The sequence below is a fragment of the Gobius niger genome, assembly GCF_951799975.1.
Source record: "Gobius niger genome assembly, chromosome: 22".
Classification (NCBI taxonomy): Eukaryota; Metazoa; Chordata; class Actinopteri; order Gobiiformes; family Gobiidae; genus Gobius; species Gobius niger.
The window spans coordinates 14,743,376-14,768,774 of record NC_136873.1 but is presented as its reverse complement, the minus strand read 5'-3'; the positions used below and the strand labels follow the sequence as shown (position 1 = coordinate 14,768,774).

Sequence of the window (25,399 nt, the reverse complement as noted above, 5' to 3'; positions counted from 1 at the left end):
GCTCTCATCAATGTCGGGCATTTCGAGGACGACACCAGCTCACAATAAACTCAAGAAAATATCAGAGTTTACCATGAAAGCTCACATTAACCAATAAATGATTTCCTTGCCAAGGCCGTGGGAACCCAGGGTGCTGAGGGCGCTGCAGCACCCCCTGGTGGACAGTTTGTGAACTGCAGGTAATATCAACCCCTTAACTCCCACCTGAACCGAGCACATTATCTCCAGCTTTACCCCAGTCCAAAAGCTTCTGGATAAAAGGTGTGAAAATAGCAACAAAACTGAGATGAAAACAATGATGGAAATGTGAAAAAAGTGAGAAAACATTGACGAAAAAGTGACAAAAAATTTCGAAAAAATGACAAAAATGGACAAAAATTTGACAAAAAAAGTGAGAAAAATTTGACGAAAAATTGACAAAAAATTGACAAAAAAGTGACAAAAAAGTGACAAAAAAGTCACGAAAATTTGACAAAAATGAGACGACTGCCCCACAAAAAAAGCGATGAAAAAAAATCTGATGTGAGGAAAAAGATCCATTTAGTTTTGTAGGTCTTTCAAATGAGGTGTTACACTGGCCTACGGGATTTGGGTAAAGTTGAACTGGAGAAAATGCTCTCGGTTCAGGCGGGAGTTAAGAGGTTAATAAATAGGATTTATGCACAGAAAAAGTATTTTGGGGTAGATTTTGTCCTTGAGCACCCCCTAACTAAAATATCTTCCCACGGCTCTGCTCCTTACGGTTTGCTAAAGCGGCGACGAAGGATGGGTCAAATGCAGAGGACAAATTTCCCTACAGGGATAATAAAGTATACCTTAACTTTAACTAACAGATGTTGACCTATCTTTACCCTTTCACACACCCTCCATGAACAACCCTAAATTGCCTTCCAGCTTCAGTATTCGCATAAGTATTTTCTCCTGTACCCCTGTTTGTGTCCTCCTCGTAGTGTCCCAGCATAAGCTGTTTAACGAGCACCTGGTGTCGGCCAGTGGGAACCCGGCTTTGGTGATGAGGAGGAAGAAGCACACGGAGAAGGAGGTGCCGGCCCACCTGGTCAGTGTGGTGTCTGTGCGTCTGCGCGAGGGCTACACCATCAGAGACATCAGCCTCACCAAAGGTACAGCGCCGTCACTCAAGACACGCAACACACACACGCAAACAGTCCAGCAGCTCATGGAAGCAGTTACTAATCCTTTGTACCATAGCGTTACAAATATTTGCCAGGTTGCAGTCTCCAAAAATATACTATTGTCAGTTGCAAATTGAAGTGATGCAACTTTGGAAACTGCCAATCGGCTCCTCACTGCCACCTCTGCTCACGATCCCCTCGCACTCCAGCAGCCCACCTGATCCCGTGGCGCCTTTACAGTCCGCTTGAGCTGCCTCGTATAAGTCAGGCCTTTGCTCTGCCTGTCACATCCTACCCCAGGGCAGCTGTGGCTACACTAGTGTTTTTGAGTGTCCAGATTCAGCAGCTCGTGTCCTGACCAAGACCACATTACACCGGTTTTAGAATCGCTGCATTGCCTGTGTGTATCAGGATCGATTTTAAGGTTCTTCTTATCTTTCAGAACTGCTTTTACCTCATGAACCTTCACGGCCCCTTCGCTCCTCCGGCAGGGGTCTCCTAGTTATTCCTAAAGTCAACAAAAAGACTCATGGCGAGGCGTCTTTCCAATATTACGGCCCTCGCCTCTGGAGCCACCTGAGGAGGATCTCAGGGCTGCACAGAACGTTCAAGTTTTTAAGAGCAGGCTCAAGACCCACCTTTTTAGCTCAGCCTTTAACTGATGTTTATTTTTGCTAGGCCTATTTATTATTATTTATCAGCACCTTATAATGAATTAAATTGACATTTTGTATTTATGTATTTTACCTCTCGGTCTTATTTTTTATTATCCTATTATTCGATTTTGCTTGCTTACTTTTATTTATTTTAACAATTTTCATGCTCTTCCTGTTTCCTCTGGAGGAGCCCTCTGCCTAGGGAGCGGTGATTGGCTGTGGCTGCTGGGGTGCTGTCTTGTGCACCCCAGCATTCAGCTTGATAGATTGAGCACACCAACAGCCTCAAAGGACCCAAATCCGCACACTGAAACACAATATCATGTTGTATTATATGTAATATTTCCATGACCATGTGTGCAGGTGGGAGCCAGCTGGAGGTGAAGCTGGTGCTGCTGTGGAAGCACAACATGCACATCGAGTATGTGGCCTCGGCGCCCTGGCCCCTGGACCCCTCCAAGAGGAGCACCCGCGTGGAGGTGACCATGGAGGGCAGCTACGACATCCTCCACGACATCAGCTGTACCCAGAGGAAGCCCATCACCAGCCCCTATCGCACCTGTGTCATCCGCCGCTTCTGGAACACTCTGCAGAGGTCTGCTCCCCCCAGCTGCTCACCAGCCGCCCCCTGCTGCTGCTGCTGCTGCTGTGGCCAGGCTCAACACCTGTTCTTTCTTCTTTTCCAGCATTAACCAAACAGACCAGATGTTGGTGCACCTGCAATCCTTCAACTCCATCCCAGAGAACTACACCATTCCTGAGAGCACCAAAAACGGAGTCCCTCTGTTCTACATTCCTCCTGGGTCCACCACTCCGGTAACGCACTTTAGTTCACTTCTTAAAATGCATCAGTGAAGCAGGGCCGTGCTGGTTCATTCCGGTGCGGGAATGTAATGACTTAGACTGGCCCATGTGCTGACGGAGTTTTAGCTCAACTCAAAGGGCATTAGCTTTTTAAGTCAGAGGTTGTAGGATCAGCTCCTGTTCATGACACTTTCTCTTTTCACATGGGGCCGCTACACACACACTCTGAGCCGGATACATCTCCACAGTACAATATATAATTTGTCCAGTTTTCTACATTTATGATAATGCCTTTTGTTTTGTTGTTTTTTTGTGTTTTTTTGAGCAGCACCTGCCCTTCTCTCTTCCCTTCTTTACTCAGATTGGACTGCACCAACTTGAACCAAAGCGAAGGGGTGTTCAACTTAAATGCCCTTAAAGGAATAGGCCACCGTTTTTACATACTGAGATATGTTCTTACCTTAGCTTTGACGAGTTCTTTAGGACCTGTCTGATCTTCACCCGTGCCTTCAGTCACGTAAACACAGCGCAGACGGCGTTAGCATTTAGCCTCTCCCTCTCTCCTCTATAGCTCCAAAACAGGTCAAGATAGAAGCTACCAAGCTCTACTAAGCTTTAAATATGGTTACGTGAAGTGTTCCACTACAAAGTATAATTACACAAAATTAAACTAAGCGGATAAAAGGGGGAACTATATTGTAAGGCGTAATAATACCAGGAGTAGTTCGAAATCCGCGCAGTAATCTTCACTTTACTGTGCGGATGCCAAATTACTCCTGGTATTATTACGCCTTACAATATAGTCCCCCCTTTTATCCGCTTAGAAAATCCACATTGTTTAATTTTGTGTAATTATACTTTGTAGTGGAACACTTCACGTAACCATATTTAAATAAGGAAAACGTGGAAGAGCTTGGTAGCTTCTATCTTGACCTGTTTTGGAGCTATAGAGGAGAGAGGGAGAGGCTAAATGCTAACGCCGTCTGCGCTGTGTTTACGTGACTTAAGGCACGGGTGAAGATCAGACAGGTCCTAAAGAACTCGTCAAAGCTAAGGTAAGAACATATCTCAGTATGTAAAAACGGTGGCCTATTCCTTTAAGCCCTGCTCTGAGTTAGTTCATAGTCAAATGGTATCTTCCTGCCACAATGAGTGAAGTGTGCCATGGGCATGATGCATCACTCATTATTTGATAGATTTACATGCTGCAGCCCATTTAAAACCTTTGGGCCTGGAGTAGAAGTTATTCATTAATTATTTCATTCAGACGGCCCAAAAGCACCGCCACACCGGGATACGTAGCGCCTCTCCTGATTGCCCAGCACTCCATTGCAGTGAAGTGTGTAGTTTTAGTGAAAACAGTGGTCGACCTTGACATAATGTAAACAATTACCTGAGGAAAAGTGATTGTCTGTTTTTGGACAGGTCCTGTCCCAGCAGCACGGCGGCTCCAAAGACTCCTCTCAGTCCCTGTTTGCATCCTACTGGAAACCCATCCTGTCCATGGACGCCAACTTCTGGCAAAGATGGCTACACATGCATCGCATCGCTATCATCCTGGAGCACGACATGTACGCGATCACATCACTGCGTTATTATTACCAACAATGATGAACGGAGATTCCTTTTATGGCTTTGCTTCAGAGCCGTGGGAAGATATTTTAGTTAGGGGGTGCTGAGGGACAAAATGTACCCCAAAAACACTTTTTCATACGCATATTTCCTATTTATTAACACCTTAACTCCCACCTGAACCGAGCACATTTTCTCCAGCTTTACCCCAATCCAAAAGCTTCTGGAAAAAAGGTGTGAAAATAGCAACAAAACTGAGACGAAAACAAGGATGAAAATGTGGAAAAAAGTGAGAAAAAATTTGACAAAAAAGTGAGAAAAATTTGACGAAAAATTTAGAAAAAATGGACGAAAAAGTGATAAGAATTTGACAAAAAAAATGCGAATAATTTGACGAAAAAGTGACAAAAATGAGATGACTGCCCAACAAAAAAAGTGATGAAAAAAAATCTGATGATGTGAGGAAAAAGATCAATTTAGTTTAGTAGGTCTTCGCTTTCAAATGAGGTGTTACACTGGCCTACAGGATTTGGGTAAAGCTGAACTGGAGAAAATGCTCTCGGTGCATGCCCCTCAGCACCCTGGGTTCCCACGGCCTTGCTTTGCTTTGTCTAAATGTCAGCAGATTGTATTCAGCATGTCCATAACTCAATCATTTGCTGCTCAAAGAGGACTTGTGCCATATGTTTTGAGTCATCAACTTTGACCCCTTACATTGTTGGCTAATGCTAATGCTAACGCAGCTCAAACATTGGCATTGGTGACTCTGCAGACACTACAAACTGTACAAAAAACAGATAAAGTGTGTGTGTGTGATGCTTTCACTTGGGCTAGCTTGGTCTAGCTCGTCCTCCTTATCGTGATTGGTTTGGTAGGGGTGGCACCAGGACATTATATTAATTTAGTAATATTTTGGATTATTTCATGAGTTTCAAGCCCTGACAACTCACTGATGGAGGAAAAACAGTCAGGATCATTTTAGATAAGTGTTAAATTTTCAAAAACATAAATTCACCACCTGGCAAATCACCTATCTTGAATCGGTGACATGACTGTACTGCCACCTACTGTTCTGGAGGCTGCTGAATGGAACAAACTATGCAGCCAATTTTATACTCTTTACTTCAGTCCCCTTTTTAGAAATGCGGGGGAGCAGAAAGTGTTGTATTTATCTTTCAAACCTAGTGGAGTAAAAGTAATAAGTTCTCAACAAAAAAAAGCTCAGATCGTCAAAAGCTTATGGTAAATTGACTGTGTTACGGTCCACCTCTGCTTAGAAACAGTCAAACAGCCTCATTCCTGGTAGTTTTCCTGAAGTGTTTTTTGTCGCAGGCCAGTTCCAAAGCACCTGCACACAGCCGGGAGCAACGGCCGCTACAGCACCATTCAGTGCCGCATCTCCCACTCCGCCCTGACCTCCTTACTGCGCGACTGCAGCAGCTTTGTGCTGGTGGAGGGCTACTCCTACGTCAAACTCATCTACAGGTCAGTTGCTCTAATGAATGGGCAGAGATCGAATGAGAATTTACCATTCATTAGATCATTAATAGAGAAGATGGTTAACTCTTAATGACACATGACAGAGGATAGAGATGGATAAACTATGCTTATTTTTTTCCTTTCAAAGTAAATTATCTCCCGATGTTCTTCTGACAATGAACTGATGTGTTTTTGAGACTGGTCATTTTCCTGTGGTTTTGGTCACTGGCTTGAAATAGTTTATCCGCAGGACGAGAAAAGTTCAAAGATTTTGTTTCTACCAGGATGTTGCGGCCATCCATGTAAAACTGGAGGCCAGTAAATGCTGTGACGTAAAACTGTCTTTAATTCTATAAACCTTTACACCGATGTTTGTGTTCTCACAGCTCGTCTGACCAGCCTCCCTCATCATTCTACCTGGTGCGCCTCATCTCCAAAGCCCCCTGCATGGTCCTGCGGCTGGGATTTCCCATCGGGACCCCTGCCCATATCAGGAACAAGGTGAGAGAAGCAGCATTGGCTCAAATACAGTGCCTCTCGAAAGTATCCATACACCTTGAACTTTCGCACATTTTGTCATGTTTACAGCCCTAAACATAAAGATTTTATTTAGTTTTTATTACTGAACGTTCACACACAACTGTGAAGTGAAAGCAAAATGATACATGATTCTGTTATTTTTCAAAAAATAGAAAAGTGAAAAGTGGGGCTTGCATAAGTATACATACAGCATTTTCTGAGTGCATTAAATTGCCTTTAAAACATTTCTAATGACTCCAGAATGTTCACTCCTTGGCCTAACGGTTAAATAGAGGCACCTGTGTGTAATCTACTCTCAGTATAATTTCAGCTGTTCTGTGAGGGCCTCAGAGCTATGGTCGGAGTGTATTGGTCACTAAACAACATCATGAAGGCCAAGGAGCACCAGAGAGGTCAGGGATAAAGTTCTGGAGAAGTTTAAAGCAGCGTTAAGTTATACAAAGATTTCCCAAGATTTAAACATCTCCCGGAGCAACTGTTCAATCCATCATTCAGAAATGGAAAGAGTAAAGCACCACTGCCAACTTACCAAGACACGGTCGTCCACCTAAACTAACAGACCGAACAAGGAAAACACTGGTACGAAATGCAACCAAGTGCCCCAAGATAACTCTGGAGGAGCTGTGAAGTCCTGCCGCTGAGCTGGGGGAATCTGTACATGGGACAACTATAAGTCGTACTCTACACAAATCTGGCCATCATGGACGAGTGGAAGAAGAAAGCCATTATTGAAAGGAGGCCATAAGAAAGTTTGCTAGAAGTCATATGGAGGACACAGCTCCATGTGGAAGAAGGTGCTTTAGTCTGATGAGACAAACATTGAACTTATTGGCCCAAATGCAAACATGTAAACATGACAAAATGTGCAAAAGTTCAAGGTGTATGAATACTTTCAAGAGGCACTGTAATTCAGCATTTCTTTATGTTTTTTTGTTAAGCCTGATAGAATCTGAATGACCTGCTCCGGTGACCTATACAGGACTCATGCATGTAAACACACAAAAACCTATGCACACAGCTCTGAGAATTATGGTCATTAGTGATGTTTTACTGTGGGTAATCATGTAATTGGTTGCAATAAGTGTTTAGAGCGATTAGCTGTAAATGAGTGAAATGTGGAAGTTGTAGACCGACGGTGTGCTTTAGATCTACTTGGATGGTTTTATATTGTTTTAACCTTCAGATGGAAACTAGCTTACATTACAATCTGGTATATTTATTTTCTTTTGTGCAGATTGTGGATGAGCTGAAGGAGCAGATCCTCAAACTGCGCTTCCCACATCGAGTTCAGAACAAGGAGGCCACGCCCAAGATTAAGAGGAAGGCTGTGATCCAGCAGTCCCCATCCAAAGGACCCGCCAGCGCGGCCCCCCAGCCCAGCCTGTCGGACCGGCCCTGTGTGGTGGTCCTCAACAAGCCCCTGGAGAAGCTGCTCATCAGGTCTGTGCCGCACCTCTGTCCTCTGGTAGGGGAGTTCCAGATGATTAGTTCAAACGTGGACGTGCGCTTTTCCACAGGTACGAGAAGCTTCCTCTGGACTTCAGGACGCCCTTCATGTTCAGTACGGAGACCTTCCCTCACCCGTGCGGCAGTGCAGCTCCGCTCAGCGTGGCAGCCAACCGGACGGCCTCCTCCACGCTGGCCTCCCTCACTCGCTACTTCCTGCACCGGCGCTGGGTGTGGGCGGTGCAAGGAAGCCAGGGCACCCAGGGGCCCGCGGTGCCCATCCAGGCTGTGGCCCACATCCTCTCCATGCTGTCCGAGTGAGTGCAGGGAAACACGGCTTTATTTAGCAGCAGCAAAAGTAGTCAACATGAGACGGGTGTTTTGAGTTTGGTTGTTTTGAGTTGCATTATAGAGCAGTGGAACTTTTAACATCAATTATCACTTTATAATTCATTCACCTGCCAAGTGGTGGTATTATGCAGGTACACCTTTTTGCCGCCGTTAGACTAGAAATATATTTTATCGTTATAATTTATTTAAAATCAACTTAAAAAGAAAAAATCAAGCTATAAAAACTTAAAAGATCAAAGTAAATCCAATCAAAGCTTCATCATGGCATCTCTATAATGACCGTTATAGGAATCAAAAAAATGTGTAAGACATGATTTGGTTTGTCTCCTCCTTGACCCATGTGCTTGTGTGTGTTTAGAATCCGCCTGTCTGAGGGCTTCCACTTCGCTGCCAGTGGAGACGGCATCGTCAACATGGTGCTGGAGCTGCCTATGGTAAGAGCCGTGTGTGATGAGTCGAGGGCTGGGTGATTTTGCAGAGTGTTGAGGCATTACAAAAGTAAAGAGTTACAAGAATTCAATCACTTTTTTCAGTAATTAAGGTAAGTTAAGGTATACTACTACAACCTGTAGGAGCATTGAGCATCCAGCGTGGTAGGAGAAGCCGGAGTACCTGGAGGAAACCTGCACAGACCCGGGAAGAACATGCAAACTCCACACAGAAAGGCCTGTCCAGGTGGGAATCGAACCTGGACCTTCTAGCTGTGAAGCACGAGCTCTAACTGCTGTACTACCGTGCCGCCAATAAATATTACATATTACTTAAACAAAATACGGTAATATTTTATCTATAGCACGTTATCAAAAGGAATATTTGATAGCAAAGTAATTGTCCATATAAATGACATGAAAATACTGCAAAACTATGGCCTCATTTTGGGATTTTTAGTCCTTTATATCCATAAGTTGATGAGCATGATTTTCCCAAAGATCTGTGCCCTCTCTAAAGGTTAAACAAATGCATCAAAGAGGTAGCAGGAAGTCTTTTCAGTGTTCATTCTGCGCTCTCAGTCCGTCCTGACTTCTACATTGCAATATTCAGCATTTATAATCACCTCCCATAAGTGCACGGGCATTAACGGTGTAACGCTCTCTGCCTGTATGCTTTCAGAGCTTGTCTCCGGATACAGATGGGGAGAGCCCCTCCTGCATTATCCAGTACATCCTGTTCCCCCCTCACTCCACCTCCACTAAGGACAGGTACAGAGCTCTCTCACCCCTCTCTCACCACCACCACCACTGAGCTAGAAACTAAAGTATAACCAAAATACACAAATACTGCATTTTTTGTCATAACGTGCAGCTCTGATTGTGTGCCTCGTCTCCCTGCTGCTCTTTCTCTCGTGTGAAAAAGCTTCTCCACAGACGAAGACAACGATGCCGAACTGGAGGCGGTGGACGGCGACTCGGACCTCAGCCTGGTGACGGAGTGCTGGGTGGAGCCACAGAGCGGGACGGTGCTGCCCTCTACTGAGCAACTGCGGCACTTGCAGGGCCTGTCGTACCACCAGATCCCACAGGCAGTGAGTTTTACTAGACTCCTCTGATCCACGCCAGCCACAGGTGACAAGGAGGCAGAGTTAGCCATTCAGCCTGTGTTTTTGGACTGACAGTGTAAGTTCAGTCACTGACAATTTTACTGCTTTCGTCCTGTGGTGTCTGAAGAATATTTCTGTAGTAGATCGAAAATTCATGAAGCAGTTAGATATCAAAACGTGAGATATCGTGACACAAATTAAGGTTAGGGCCAGGGAAATGGTTAACCTCTTAACTCCCGCCTGAACCGAGAGGATCTTTTTCCTCACGTCATCAGATTTTTTTTCCAACATTTTTTTGTTGGGTGTTTTGTAACTTTTTTGTAATTTTTTATCACATTTTTGTCATTTTTTTGTCCATTTTTAATCAATTTTTTGTCACATTTTTGTAAAAATTTTTTGCCACATTTTGTCACATTTTTGTAAATTTTTCGTCATTTTTTGGTCAATTTCTTGTGACATTTTTGTGACATTTTTGCCACTTTTTCATAAATTTTTCGTCACTTTTTTGTCAATGTTTTCTCACTTTTTTGTCACATTTCCATCATTGTTTTATTGCAATTTTCACAGCTTTTTTCCAGAAGCTTTTGGACTGGGGTAAAGCCAAACTGGAGAAAATGTGCTCGGTTCAGGTGGGAGTTAAGGGGTTAACCTTAAGGATTAGGATTATTTGTATTTTTAGACAAACCAACTCATAGATCTATACAAACTCACAGCAGACCGTCCCCCCGGAGCATACGATCTAGCACTAACCTTTCATTTTCACGGCGCTGTTATTGTCTCCTGCATGCGCCATCTACAGTCTTGCTCTATTATCTGTGGTAGTGCCACAGCGCCACACACAGGCCTGACTGACTAATAACAGCGGTTTTACACACATGACTGGCTTCATGTAAACGCACACATTTACTGAGCTGACTCCGTGTTTATAGAGAACTAAAACTACTAGAACTAGAACTACCTTTGAAACTAGACCCGCTTTGTCTTCGTGTGGATATAGCCTCAGTGATACAAGCGCCAAAATTGGTGAGAATGCTCTCTCAGGCGTTCTATTCCAGGAATCAGCCGTCAAAAAAATCAAATACATGATCATTTTTATATATTATATATATTTTGCACCAACTTTCATATACACTGTCACAAGGTATATGTGTATTTACTTAATCATAGTCATTCCAATGAAGTAGGTTCAGCAAAAGATGTTTCTGACTGACTGAGAACAAGCGATCTTGCATACTCTGACCTCTCACCTGACAGCAGAGCAATAAGCCTCTTGAAAATAGCGGCTACCGTAAATTCTCTAATACTGGCCTGTATTCCATTAGCGGCCGGGTCTCTAACAGAGGCCGGGTTCGCGGCTGGCGGAGGCAAATTAAAGCCGGTCTCTAAAACAGGCCGGGGCTTTTATTAGAAACTAGTGGTAGAAATATTCCACATGTTAGGAGTTTGTCTCATACTCGTGTAAATGAAAACTCACGTGCAGGAAGTAAACTTAGCGTAACTTTGACACAGATTTAGCCACTTTTCAAACCTCCAGTGACTATTTGTGGAAACAGGGCAACAAATGTTGTGTGACCCTCCAGGGTTTTAATAAAGTCACCATCGCGTCTTCAAAGCACGTCCAGCTGCTCCGTGTGCAGGTCAGTCCCACGCCTCAAAATAACTCCTCCCATCAGCGGGAGCGTCTCGTCTTCTCTCGGGTCAGTCTCATGATCGATCACAAACACAAACGCTCCGTCTAAACTCGCCTTTTACACAAGATAACAACAAATAATCCGGTCCGTGGTAAAAACGAAACAGAAACCTGCAGTGACATTGATGTCAATGCTCCGCTAACAGCAACGAAACACTTCCTGTTGTCCCGACAAAATAAAAGGCGTCAATGTTCCAGCCGCTGGGAGAGGGTTTGAAATGTGAATTAATAAATGAACCTAATATTTTAGGTGCAAATGGACACAAATCTCGTTTTTCTTCGTTTTCCTGGTCGTCCGTTTTGCTCAAATAGAAATAAAGGCCTGTCTCTAATTGTGGCCTGGTTCCAATAAAGGCCTGGTCCTAGATGCCCTTGAGTAAATAAAGGCCCGGGCCTATATTAGAGCATTTACGGTATATACTTGTCAAACAATTATGTCAAATTTGGAGCTTGTATCAGCTTCAAATCACATTAAAAAGAACAAATTTGATCATATGAGTCTCTCAAAGTGCTTGCCGCCGTTGCAGATCTTCCCCGGCGACCTGGCCTGCATGTCCACCATGATGACCTTTGAGCACCTGAGCCAGCTGTGCCACAACAAGGAGACTGTCTGTTCTCTGCCCCCTGCCGCCAAGGAAGCCCCGGGTAGGTTTGCATAGGATTACAATAAACAGAAGCTATTATATATATTATATTCCACTGGGTCTCTTCCTGGGTCTGTTCCTCTAAATGTCCTGTGCGTTTCAGGAGAGCGCTCTTTCTCCGAGGACTCCATCCACATGGTTCCTTTTCATTTCGACCTCATGCAGCTGCTGCCCAGGTGCCAGCAGGTGGAGCTGTTCTTCCACACCTTCAGCACAGGTACTCTCACTGCTCATCAGCTGCCCTTTGATTTGAGCGGCACGGGGTGGGACAGAACCTTTACTGGGCCGTTTATCAATTTGTGTGCTTGTGTAGACTTGTGTGCTGATTGACTCGGGGAAACGGCATCACGTGTGGCCCATGTCCTGTTCCAATTCAAAGTCCGCTTCACAAATTAGTTTTTTGTTTACTGCAAAAGTTTGTAATTGATGTCTTTCAAAACATCTTTCTACTTCGCCTGCAGTGTCTCACCCTTTTAATTTCATATGAGCTACTTCCTGTGATGTAATCGAGTTCACTTGTCCGCACCCCGGAGTTGAAAAGTACAGAGTCTGCATACTTAGATTTGAGAAACAGCCCCGGTCTTTCCACAGCCTAACCGGAGCCATTCCACGGTCCAAGCCCCCTTAGCGCCACCCGTTACACCCATAGTGATCTAGACCAAGGGTTCCCAAAGTGGGGGTCAGATCCAGAGTAACACTAATAAACCAGATTTGGAATATTTTGTAGCTGAATTTGTTAAAAATTCGAATTACATTTTACAGTCGTGGGTCCTGAGTTGTTGGTAAGGTAATTTTGGGGGTCATGGCCTGAAAAGTTTGGGAACCCCTGGTCTAGACCGGTTTACACCTGTGGGTAAGCCCCCACCGACTCAAACAGCTCTGACGTACGCCGTTATGTTTTCCATCGAAAGACGGCGCTTGCATTGAAATGTCCCCTAACCTTTCCCCTTCCTAACCCCCCCTCTGCAGTGGTCCAGAGCGAGCAGGCTCAGCCCGGTGCCTGTGTGCCCAACGAGCTGCTGCTCAGCCTGTTCCATGGCAGCCTGGAGGAGCTGAGCCACAGGGAGGTCCCGCTGGCCGAGTCCGACCACGCCGCGCTCATTCAACACATTCTGCACAGGGAACGCCATGGACACACGGTGCCCTTCTCCTTACCCCCCATCAGAGGTCAGTGCTGCTGTGTGACCCCAACAGAGGTCAGTGCTCATCAGGGGTTTAGTGTGATTCGTTAGATGGATGGATTATATGCTTGGATCCATCTATTAGAGAAAATAGGGCAATTTGGGGCTTTTTTTTTTCACATAATAATAATAATAATAAATAATAAATTTTATTTGTAACGCACTCTTCATTCAAAGAATCTCAGAGTGCTACAAGACCACACACACATTAAAAACATCAACAATTATAAGCTTTCTTAAAAAGGAACGTTTTCAAATTAGCTTTAAAAAAGTCCAGGTTGCTTGTTTCCCTCAAATCCGCGGGGAGGCTGTTCCAAAGCCTTGGTGCAGCAGCACAAAAGGCTCTGTCCCCCATGGTTCGGCGTTTGGTTGAAGGAACTTGAAGGTGGAGGCTACTGGATGACCTGAGGGTGCGGTTGGAGGGTTTCCGTGATATGAGTTCTTGCAGGTATTGTGGAGCGTGACCAGTGATGCATTTATGGGTGAGTAGAAGGATTTTATAGTCGATCCGGGCAGAAACTGGGAGCCAGTGCAGTGAGAACAGAACAGGTGTGATGTGCTCGTACTTCCTGGCTCGCACAAGTAGTCTCGCTGCACTGTTCTGTATGTACTGGAGTCTCTGGATTTCTTTGGCAGGGAGCCCAATAAAAAGTCCGTTACAGTAATCCAGCCTTGAGGAAACAAAGGCATGGATGAGTTTTTCTGCGTCAGGAACGGTTAACAGAGGACGGAGTTTTGCAATGTTTCGGAGGTGGAAAAATGACGTTTTACACAGGTTCTTGATATGATGAGAGAAGTTTAGTTGAGGGTCGAACCGGACGCCGAGGTTTGTGACTGCAGGGGAGAGATTTATGGTCTGATTGTCAAGGATGAGCTGCGGTATGGATGAGGGGTGAGTCTGATGAGATGTGCCAACAAGTATTGCCTCATACTATGCCCGGTTTTTATATGCAAACAGTAAATGAATGAAAAAGTATACAGGAAAGGTTTCAGATTGGTCACTCTTACTCCTAGTTTCCCCCATTCACCTCTTGTTTCTCTCCTTAAAGAGAGGTGATGGGAAAATGGTGAACAAGACGAATTTGAAATATTCACCAAATACTAATAATAGCTTAAAACACACCGGTAAGACTAACCCTGTTCCTAAAACTGTGATTTTTGTGTGCCTGCCTTTTCAGAGGAGTGTGCACAGGCTGCAGACCGGCAGGACGCTGGGACTCTCCGGACCAGCGGCACCAGCAAGGACAATGAAGTGATGGGCTCGACAAGCACTCTGCAGGTATAGCTTTCATCCACTCCGAGACTCTTTTGTGGGCGGGATTACAGGAACTTGCACTTGCTAACAGTGTGTGGAAGCATTTCATTAACACTCCATGAACAATATACAGTTGTAATATTAGTCCAATCCAATGGTTGTGTGAAGCCATTTATGGTGAAACAACTGAGTTTGCTATTTTTAATCATAATGAAAAAGGAAAGTACCTGATCAAAAGTTTACACAGCCTTTACGACGATCGCACACTGAGCCAGGCTTGTTGATTTAGACGTTTATTGCTCAAATTTCATCTACAATGGGTCATAGCAGAGTGGTTTTCTCCTGGAGCTACTATTAGTCGCGAGGAGCTAACAGCTAGCTCGGAAAGATTCATAGAAAACAAGCACATTATGCACTAATAACGTCAATAAAGCAGCAACTACTTGAAGCAGCCTTTATAATGATCACACAATGAGCCTGGCTTTACATATTTGTGTTTTATTGCAGACCTTTCATCAACAATGAGCTGTGGCCGATTGTAACATTATAACGGGGGTAGCATCGAATGACCATTGTCCACCTGCACAGATGATGTCCCTGGGGAGATCCTGGTGTAGTCCATGGGGGTGTAGTTAAAGATCCATAAGGCATGGCAGTAGCAAAGAGGGACTAGATAGCCTCCAAACAACAGTTATTTTTCAGGCAAGAGCTCCTTCGGTGTGGACACAGAGCCTCTGAATTCTCAAAGGTTCGTCTCCAAAGTCACTTTTTCCAGGTCAGAGGCTGGATCAGATCATATCCTACATGGCCATTGTTCACAAAGTGATAATGTGTCGCTTCTTTCCAACAATAAAATTAAAATGCACCGAAAATCGATGCGTGTGGAGGAGACTACTATGTGATGTGATAGAAAAAAAAGCCTAATACCCCCTCCTTAAGTGAGATATCTGGTTAGATGAAAGATGAAACATATTTTCTAGTCTCTTAATGGCACGTTGTCCTGCGTTCTAGAGTTTCAGCAACGCAGAGCTGGCCGATGACGAGGCGCTGCTGCCGGGCGCCCGCTCCACGCCTCAGTGGAAGTGCTACGCCAAGTCGCTGAGCTCCCAGCACATCCTGCTCACGCTGGTGCCTGCCTCCTTCGCTGGTGAGATCAAACAAGGCACTATTGACCTCGAAGTGGAGATAGATGTTTACTAAGGCTTTGTTCTCTTCTGCTCTTCACGAATATATTTACATTTGTTAGTCTAGGATCCAGACTAACATTTTGGGATGGTTGTGTCTCGGGCTGAAACAAATAATTGATTAATCGACAATTGGACTATTAACATAGTCGACAACTATTTCAGTAATCAATTCATTGTTTTCTGATACACACAGGCAAAAATGACATGAAAATTTAGTATTTCTTGATGAAAAATTACTAGTTAGGGTATGTAGTGTTTTGTACATTGTAAATTTCATAAATATCTGCCTTATCCAATCAAAAAGCAGAAATAGCACTAGGGCCTCCCACAAACATTCACGTTAGGTTCACTCCATCCACATATCCTCAGTGTCACTTTAGCTTTATGTGGTAACAGGTTCTCGCAAGGTCTAAAATTGTCTTAACAATTCTTAAATTTGATTGTATTAATATAAGACCTGAAAAAGTCTTAAATTTGCTGAAAATGTAGGTCTTAAACTTGAATCATGTGTTTTTAAGTCCAGCCATAGTTACTTAAACGAATTAATAATGTGAGAGTTTTATGCCGCTGCTCGGTGGCACAGCGGTTTGCGCTCGTGCCTCACAGAAGGTCCCGGGTTCAATCCCCACCTGGACAGGGCCTTTCTGTGTGGAGTTTGCATGTTCTCCCCGTGTCTGTGGAGGTTAATGGTAAAAACATGTGCAATAGGTTAATTCTCCAGCCATGTGTTTCTAACCACCAGCCTGGCTCCACATCTTGGACATGGGTCCCCGAGCACCGGCCCAGGCTGGCAGCTCACTGCTCCTCCACTGCCCAGCGACATTGAGAATGGGTCAAATGCAGAGAACATATTTCTCTACAGAGATGAATAAAGTGTAACTTAACTTTACTAGGGGGCAAGGGTCAGATGGTGTGCAGCACTTGGAAACAGCTGTTTTTATAGCGGCTAACACTGTTAGCCACGGTTAGCATCGCCACGTCACTTTTTACTCACTTGGATTTTAACTTTTGGAGGCAGCTGTCTCTGTCAGGAGCTCAGAAGGAAGTACCTTCAAAAGCACAAGAGGTCAATGCGCAACGGCACAAGGGCGTGTCGGGTTGGCTACATCCTTAGCATCTCGTGGCGCAGGTAGCTTATAGAGGTTGCTACGACAATATGTCAAAAGTTGCATGGTTCACGTGTCTGTCTCCCCGTTTTGCATTGGGTTAGCTGAACGCTTGGAGCGGGGACAGGGGTAAAAAGTCTTACATTTCACATTGCAAAGTGTGCAGTACCGTAAAAAGTATATAAAATATAGCATTTTCATACAGCTTTCACAGCTAAGCAATGACTCGATTAATTGTAAAAATAATGTATGGATTAATCGATTACCAAAATGTATCGTTGGTTTGCAGCCCTAGTTGCATCAATATGCCTAAGATCAGGGCAGTTGTACTGGTGCGACTGAGCCCTGATCTTAATATTTATTACAATTATGGTCAAACATTGTAAGTTACTGTGATTTTAGCTCATCAAGTTTTTATTTTCTGCAGTGGACCAGTTAGCATGTGACCTAAATGGACTGTTTGCAGATGTGCTGATGCTGATGGCGTCCGGGCTGGAGAGCGACGGGAGCATCCAAGAGGAGGAAGACACCCTGACGGCCAGCATGCGCTCCCAGGTCGACTCTGTGGGGAGCAGCCTCGACCGCTCCGAGTCAGGGCACAGTGCGAGGCGCTCCCCACTGGAGCCCTGGGGCACCGGGGACCATCAGGGGTCTGAGAATGAGAGTGTCACCTCCTGCTCCGGTCAGTGCACCCCGCTCGTATACATCACACAGGCCCTGACATAGTAAGGGCTGAGGACACTTTTTTCAGTCTTTTGCGAAGAATGGGGGTGCTTTCTGGCACGATCAGGCTCACTGTTGCCATTCCTTTGTTGTTTTTCGGCTGCTGTTACGATGGAGGAATGAAAAGGGAGCTAGGCTATGGTATTTTCTGTTTGTATTTTGTTCTGTATTGGCTGCTGCTTTCCGTGTTTTCACATCTGGGACGGCGAATTTGCCCACGCTTCTCCTGTGCGTCAGAAAATTGTCTTTTTAAAATTCAAATATGTTTGATTTACTGCGGCCGGGATCTAGACTTCGCGTCCTTCTGCCGCCCGCATTACACGATTCGAACTCATGTGGACATCATCTACACAAAGGTTGGCAACGTTCAGGCCAAGTGAAAGAACAAGGTCTAAAGTGTGCCAGCCATCAGGACAGAGTTCACTTTGATGGATTAACTTCCCTCCTCTCTGCCATGCCTTCTTGAAGAACATGAAATCAAAATGTTTCCTGGTGAAAAGATTTATTCACAAAGCTGTGTACACACATACGCCTCTTTGAAATATAGTGATTACATGTTGTTGGAGCAGCCCCATCATCTTTCCTCTTTTCTTTTTGCCTCAGATATCGACAGAGAGGCTGAGCGCCCCCTGTCTGTCAGTGGTCAGCAGGGCGTGGCAGCTCAGCTCAAGTGTCCGGTGTACGTGTACAGCTGTTCCCTGGAGCAGCTAAGGGAGCAGCTTGTGCACCCCACCACCAACCGCCGGCCCCGGGACGTCTTCTTCAGGTGACACCCCACACATTATAGACGTTTGCCTTTAGAATTGGGGCTTATGACATTGTATATTACACCTTATAAATGATTAACTTGTGATTTGGTTTACTTACGCCTCTGTTATTATACTCTGGGCACTGTTGTTATTCCAAAAGTTACGCCCGGTTTTTAAATAATCTCCCGAGTAATCCATTACGTGTTATTTCAACTTGCTGAAAACTTTTGGAAATGCATTATGATTGTGTAATGTTGCCACAGTATTGTTATGATCCCATATTTAGACTGCACAGTGTCTCATTGTGTCTCATTAGCTTTATCGCGTTGGAGAGTGTACATTTTAACCATTCTGTCTGTCATTGGTGTTGAGGCCGACACTTCCCGTGGAGCCCTGGGACATGTGCCAGCAGATGAACTACAGGTAGTTGTTTTCCTTTCTGGTGAAGGCCTGCTGAGCCTGACGCTTCTCCGTGTGACACTTGGTACTAATGGCTTCTGTTCGTCCGCTGACTCTGGTGGCTCGGGCAGCAGTCTAAGCAGTCTCATCTCCACAGAGATCACCTGAACTGATGACTGAGCCACCTCAACTTGCTCCTCTGGAATAGAATCTTGTGTCTTGTCTGTGTGACCTTTACCCTAAACTCATTAGTGAAAATAGGAATGGGAGATTCAGAGTTTTGTCAAATCCTGGTATTGAAATGGACAGGGGTGATGACAGTCAATGGAAATAAAAGAAGGGAAACTACAGCAATTAAAATGAGGAGAGAAGGAGCGGAGAGGGCTGCTCATCGCACTCTACCTCACTCTGCACAGGCAGAGAGGGAAGCACTCGCCTCAGCTCATGTTTAACTGTAATTTATCACAAGAAAGTTAAATCCCAGGCCAGCAATAATAGTGTTAAATAAGTGCCTGTAAGACTGAAAGAGCGAGGAAACACTAATATTTCTCTTTCCTAGCTCTGTGTCATTGCACTAAAGTTGCTCTAAGTGATCCTATTGCTGCTCCTGTAACGTTGCATTCCCATCAAGCGCCGCTAGATGCACCACCATGTGCGCCGCAATTGCAAACAGCAGTGGACTTTGTGCCGCAGAACGCAGAATTGGATCAATTATGAATTGAATTGAATTGTATCAATATCAATTATGAGGAAGTTTAGAAAGTGCAATACAGAGCACTTTTATAGCAGCACTTTTAGGGGTCCCTACCCTGCTCAGGGCCCTTTACCCCCCCCAGTCCGATGCCCCATTTTTTTTCCTTAGTAACGGAATTGAGATGCCTCACAACAAGAAGGTCCAGATGGGGCCTCCCTCTGTGGAGTTTGTAAAGTGTTCTCTCGTGTCTGGGTGGGTTGTCCCCGGGAGCACCACTTCTTCCCCCGACAATCCAATGTCAAATCCAATCCATGCACAGTAGACTAAAACCTCCAGCTTGGTACCTCTGGCTTAAAATCTGGATGATTTGCTCCTGACAGGTTTAACCCTGAGGCATTGGTTGAAAGGTTGGTCAAATGCAGAGAACGTAAACACAAATAGTCTGTATTTTGTGACTTGTCCAAAGTCGTGATTGATTGTTCAGCCTGCCGTGGGCTGGGCTGCCTTACCGTTGTCTTGTCTTTTTGGCTCTGCTTTTTCAAATGAGCCATGGGTTTGAGCTGTGTCTTACTGTGTGTGCGTTTTGGTTTCCACAAGGTTCCACGCTATGCGGACATTTCAGATTATGACGACAGGGCCAGAGAACTCATCATTCTTGTAATGTAGAAGCTTTTGTGAAGGCTAGAGCGGCTCAAATTCTCTCTCCGGCATTGTCCTCATAATCACTTCTGGACCAGCCGCCTGGGACTTGAAGAACAAAGCTACTTAGCAATGGAGGGTCAGTTTATATTTTGGGATGTTTTAGTTGACTCGTGTGTCTTTGTGTGCAGGAGTGTGTCCCAGGAGCGCAGCAGCCCCTCCCCATGGACTGAACTCCTGTCTCAGCCCCACAAGCACAAGGAGCTGGCCCACTACTGCAGCCTGCTGCAGGAGCACTACCACCAGAGCTACGTCAAAGGTCAGCACTGTGCTCACGTTTGTTTCTCACGTTGTTTGCGCAGTTAAAGGGACTAGATGGAAGTTTACACAATACTGATAAGCCACTCAAATAAGCCGCTACAGTGAAAACGTAGCCATTAGCTTTAGCTTGAGCTGTTAAATGATCAAAAGAAGGCAAAGTATAGTAATATTCCAGGCTGTTTTCTTCGTTAGTCACCTGTGATGTCATAAGCTAGTTGATAATGACTGATAAATGGTCTCTATTGCATGTCATGGGCAGGAGTGTACCGCAGCCTGCAGCAGTCCTACAGTGTCGGTGCGCAGGACGTGCTTCTGGCCATGGACTACTGTGAAGAGTCCCTGCAGGAGATCGACATAAGCACCTTCCTTCACACGCTCTGTGGACACGTGCGCCAGTTTCGGGAGCAGCCAGGACCCAGGGCTGCGGCCTTCACCATCGGAGAAGCCGAGGAGGAGGCCACACATCTGTCCAGGTATTCCCCCAGTGTACAACAGGTACAACCTCAGAAATCCCCACCACCAAACAGTCACCACCCTGGCCCTGAAGGTGGTGTGTGGATGTTTAACAAAGGCGATCCGTAATCTTCCCTTTGCTACTTTACCCATGTTTGCCCTGTGCCTAATGAGGCCTTCCCGGTCCCCAGTGTGGAGATGGAAACCCCCGGTGAGCCCGAGTGTTCGTCTCCGTGGGCTGAAGGAGAGGCCCAGGCCCCTGAGAAGGTCCCATTGTTTCCTCTGTCCGTGCTGCAGAGCCAGCCCGAGTGTGAGGTGCACCCCGAGCTGCACAGGATCATCCAGGTATCCTCACACTGCTCTACACGTGTGTTCCAGGAGCATTGCTAGGGCTTTCTGTTTTTGCTTTAATTTGTCTTGTCTGATTTCTCCACAATAGTAGTAATTACAACAAGCGGGCAGCATTTTCAGCCCCGTTCTCAGTAATTCACTTTCTGACCTCCATGTCAATAAAGAGTTCTCTTTCTTTCTGGCTCCAGGACCAGTTCTGTGACATTCTGTCCCAGTATTTCAAGCCGGTGCCATCCAGTCCGCACTACTACTTCTACTGTCCTCCGTCGAATAAAGAGGTGAGCGCTGGGTTCCTCCGCTAGAGAAGTATTGTAGTCCTATTGTGTGACCCTGAGGAGCCTGTTCTCTGAGCAGGACTCTGAGGACGAGGAGACGCAGACGAGGCCCATGGAGGAGCTGGTGTCGGACGCAGAGCCAGCTACTGAAGATGGTAAGAACAGACAAACAACCGGAGGAAAGGAGCTTCTAAAATATGACATCTAAACTGAAAAAAAACAAAAACAAGCAGTGACAAATTCACATTATATTTGTACCTTCATTAATGTCAGTCCTCTCAGCCTCGCCGGCCTGCGGGGCAAACTCATTTGGACTTTCTGTGTCTGAGATTCTGTTTCCGACCTGGGGAATCAGATATAGTAATCATATTCTGTAAGCCACAGTTGTGTGTTAATCCCATGATCCCGCGGTGTTTCGCAGAGGCCCAGTGTGCGCTGACGGAGAGCGACTCAGACCTGCTGGTGGAGTACGAGGACGTGCCTGACCCCGGCGCCGCCGCAGAAGACAGCTCCGTCTCAGACTCCAACACGGTCAACCAGGACCAGGACTCCTTCAGCATCCTGGAAGGGGGCTCAGAGACGGAGGGGCTGCAGATGGACATGCCCCCGCTGTTCGTGCACATCACCTGCTCCGTCAACCTGAAGAGCAGCCATGGATCTGTCCCCGTGCAGACCCTGCCCACCTGCCTGGGTGAGTCCACATCCACGTCCCTGTGCATGTCCTGTCTAATGTCCCCGTCCCGGTCCTCAGCTCAGGTCCTGTCTAATGTCCCCGTCCCGGTCCTCAGCTCAGGTCCTGTCTAATGTCCCCGTCCCGGTCCTCAGCTCAGGTCAGGTCCTGTCTAATGTCCCCATCCCTGCCCTCAGGTCAGGTCATGTCCTGCCTGGAGAACGTGGAGCTGCTCCATTCGGTGGATCTGGGCGAGCTGTCGGTCACGCTGGACATCTTCGTCTTGACTCTTCCTGTGGAGATCGACGTTTTGGCTGATTTTCACCACAACAGGTCAGTTCAACATAGGGCTGGGTGATATAATGATATAAAAAACATTTTACAATCTCCAGAGCTGACTTTTATCACGATGCAAAGTACTTCTGCTCAGACTCTTTTCTGTCTGACACCCAAGCCTCGAACTTTCTGCTACGCGATGTCGTACGCATATACTAGGCTCGTCAATCCAGAGCAGGGGTGGGAACCTCCGGGTGCCCCACGATTCAATATGATACATGATACATGGCTCATGATGAGCTTATGATGTGCCGATACTGTGATAATTGAGTAACATATTATTGAGGATTTACCTTTGTTTTTATGTGCTTTGAACCCCTTAAAAAAAGGAATAAGAATAAACGAGAAAAGGAATAAATCAACAAATTAACTTATCCATATTTACAAAAACTATTATTAAATGTCATATATGTCTGTGCCAGTTGTAGTACTGTTCTGAATTCTTGATTGTTATTGTTGTTATTGACCTCTATTGACTGAACGCTATCTCATTTATATGCATGACAGCATCAAAAGTAGCGATATCGGAATCAGTATTGTGTCATAAAATATCGCGATATATTGCAAAATCGCTATATTGTATTGTCACTCCTCTAATCCAGAGCTAGCAGTAGAAAAGGTTAAATCCTCAACTGGACTGGGTTTTGGTAAAGTTGGGGACATTTCGCTTCTAGTCACAGAAGCATCTTCTTAGCATGACCTAAGAGCCAAGAAGATGCTTCTGTGATTTAACCTTTTTCTACTATGAATACTCCCTGGATGAATGAGAGCTTTCACAAACTTTTAAACCTAGCATTCTGTCTGTAATCCAGTGGTAATTATGGCAGTGTCCCCCCCTGTTAACCCAGCGTGTATCGCAAAACACCGGTTAATCTCAGTTCCTTATCGTCGAGCAGCCTAATGGTAACAAATGACTTCCTGTTTGATGTTTACACAATAAAAGTCACTTCATGTCTCATTATATAATTGTTAAACTGTGTAATAAGGACGTTGGTGAAGCGGTTTGCATTGAGCTTGTGTTGTTGTGCAGATACACGTCGGAGAGCAGCGCGTCTCTGAACCGCTCCCCAGGACAGCCCTCTTCATACCGCTCTGATGACGAGCTGCTGGGGGGGCTGGAAGGTCTACGGGCGGGCACAATGGAGGGGTCAGTGCCCTGTCTCTTTTTTTTACAGTAATGTTTTGAACTTCAGGGTGACTTGTTCACACAGCTTCTCTTTGTCTGTGTGCAGGATCACTGGGGACGCCCTGTGCAGACTCCCAGACCCTCACCGCTCTGCCATCGTGGCCACGATGGACGAGGTGAGAGTAATTACTATCCTCGTGAGACTATGAAAGTATAGAATTGTAAAATCAGTTTAGGTTCCTTACCGTTCTTTGGTGCCCCCTTGAAATGTTGCACTAATCCGGCTATTTTACTTCCGATTCCAATGCCCAATACCAACGATACCACGATACTTCATTCTTTGGCTTGCTATCTGTGAAAATGCCATCTGTGAAAAAGTGAGTGTTCCCCATTGCTCACGAGATGTTTCATAACATAAAGGGTTTTCTGTTAAAGCAGTACTAAGTAACTCTTAGGCCATAAGTGCAACTGCAGGTGTCGTAGCAAGTTACGATTTTTTAACTTATTAATTGTCTTGGAGAGTAAATACTACGCTGACGGGAAAGGCGGAGGGAGAGTGGGTTACTGTGCATCCAATTATACAATAGAAATATTTTTTTTCACTCAAACTTGGCTGTAAATACTGTTTAAAGTGACGTTAGCCCGCAGTTAGCTTTGCCCGTTAGCCTGTAAGCTTCTTCTTCGTGATTACATTGGTGTGTATTGCTTTCTCCGGACCGGTGGCAGTCAAGTTGCAAACATGGTTTTCTGACCAGAGACACCAGGGGGAGATGAAAGACCCTCCAATCATCCCATAAACACTTGTATTACCCCCACAGGGACTACGAAAAGGATTTATTAAGGTAAACACGTTACTTAGTACTGCTTTGATACATTGAAATAGTAAAACATTCCACAGAGATCACTGGACTTTTCTACACAAAATATCCTCGGCTGGACAGTTTACATCCATGTGCAACCTTCAACATAAAGTGATCTGATCAATAAACTACAATAAAGTATGTTTTCAGTAATTCTATAACAGTTCCTAAAACAAACACAGTAGCTAGAGGTCATTTTGGGGATTGTGAAAAGGGGGCGACAGTGCAGCGCAGTTGGTAGAGCGGGTCGTCTCATGATACACACTGTCGTCGTGTCCTTAGGCAAGACACTTCACCCCCCTTGCCTCCAGTGTCTGTGTACATTTGGTGTATGAATGAGAGAGTGAGTGGGTGACTCATTCTTTGTTGTAAAGCACTTTGGGCCTGATGAAGGTAGAAAAGCACTATATAAGTTGAGGCCATTTACCAAAACGAGGGGCTAGTGCCTGAAGTGGACATTCATACAACCTTCATTGTGGCTGTGTTTAGCTAGCAAGGGGTGTGTTTTCTGAGCCAACAGTCAGTGTGTGACATGAGGAAGAGCACTGGATTGTATTGAGTACAGCACTGAGACTGAAGTGGACGCAGAGCAGACAGTACAATAAAAGAACAGTAGGCTCTCTGCACATGAGCCACAATACAGTGTCACTTACAAAGCCCTGTGCCTGATTCATTTTCTAGTAGTGGAATGAATGTGCTTGGTCTTACAGTATATTTTAAAAGCAGACATTTAAATTGTGGCTGAGTAAAAAACGTTGTCTAATATATCCCTACTCTGTTGACTGTGTTTTTTAAGCTATGGTGAACTAAACGCTACTAAACTTTTGTTGTTTATATTACAGTGATACTGCACAATAAAACTGTAACGTCACTTGAATTCAAATGGAGTGGCCGCCATCTTGGAGACTGCTGGCTGAAATGCTAGTTTTTATAATCGTGCAGAGTTATGACACTTGCAGTAAAAAGGGCCACCAAAAATTAGTCTGAGGGCCGCACTTTGGACACCCCTACTCTAGGGGATCCAGTCACAGTAATTTATTTTCCCTAGATATCCAGATAACTACAATCTTAAGGCGCATTCATAACTCTCTGTGGGAAAAGATGAGCGATGTCAGTAGAAGATGATAGAAAATATAATTAATACGTCAAAATGCGTCAACTGCGTGACCAAAAACGGCCCTTATTTTAGCGGTAAGAAGCTAAAGAGATCAACCTCCTCATA

At 45.1% G+C, this 25,399-nt stretch overlaps 1 protein-coding gene across 1 annotated transcript in view; it reads left to right on the top strand.

The window, feature by feature from the left end:
• Positions 1–25,399, top strand: part of szt2 (SZT2 subunit of KICSTOR complex) — a 210,123-nt gene that overhangs the window by 11,636 nt on the left and 173,088 nt on the right. The window contains 28 exon segments of the mRNA XM_079580893.1: positions 951–1,121; positions 2,153–2,384; positions 2,476–2,605; positions 4,019–4,164; positions 5,498–5,650; positions 6,031–6,145; positions 7,419–7,624; positions 7,702–7,947; positions 8,340–8,415; positions 9,092–9,180; positions 9,335–9,503; positions 11,736–11,853; positions 11,956–12,069; positions 12,822–13,019; positions 14,212–14,312; positions 15,300–15,435; positions 17,048–17,263; positions 17,908–18,070; positions 18,426–18,476; positions 19,977–20,104; positions 20,366–20,579; positions 20,751–20,904; positions 21,099–21,188; positions 21,265–21,340; positions 21,607–21,876; positions 22,053–22,188; positions 23,222–23,338; positions 23,424–23,493. Of these exon segments, the coding sequence (XP_079437019.1) occupies positions 951–1,121; positions 2,153–2,384; positions 2,476–2,605; positions 4,019–4,164; positions 5,498–5,650; positions 6,031–6,145; positions 7,419–7,624; positions 7,702–7,947; positions 8,340–8,415; positions 9,092–9,180; positions 9,335–9,503; positions 11,736–11,853; positions 11,956–12,069; positions 12,822–13,019; positions 14,212–14,312; positions 15,300–15,435; positions 17,048–17,263; positions 17,908–18,070; positions 18,426–18,476; positions 19,977–20,104; positions 20,366–20,579; positions 20,751–20,904; positions 21,099–21,188; positions 21,265–21,340; positions 21,607–21,876; positions 22,053–22,188; positions 23,222–23,338; positions 23,424–23,493 (4,085 nt within the window).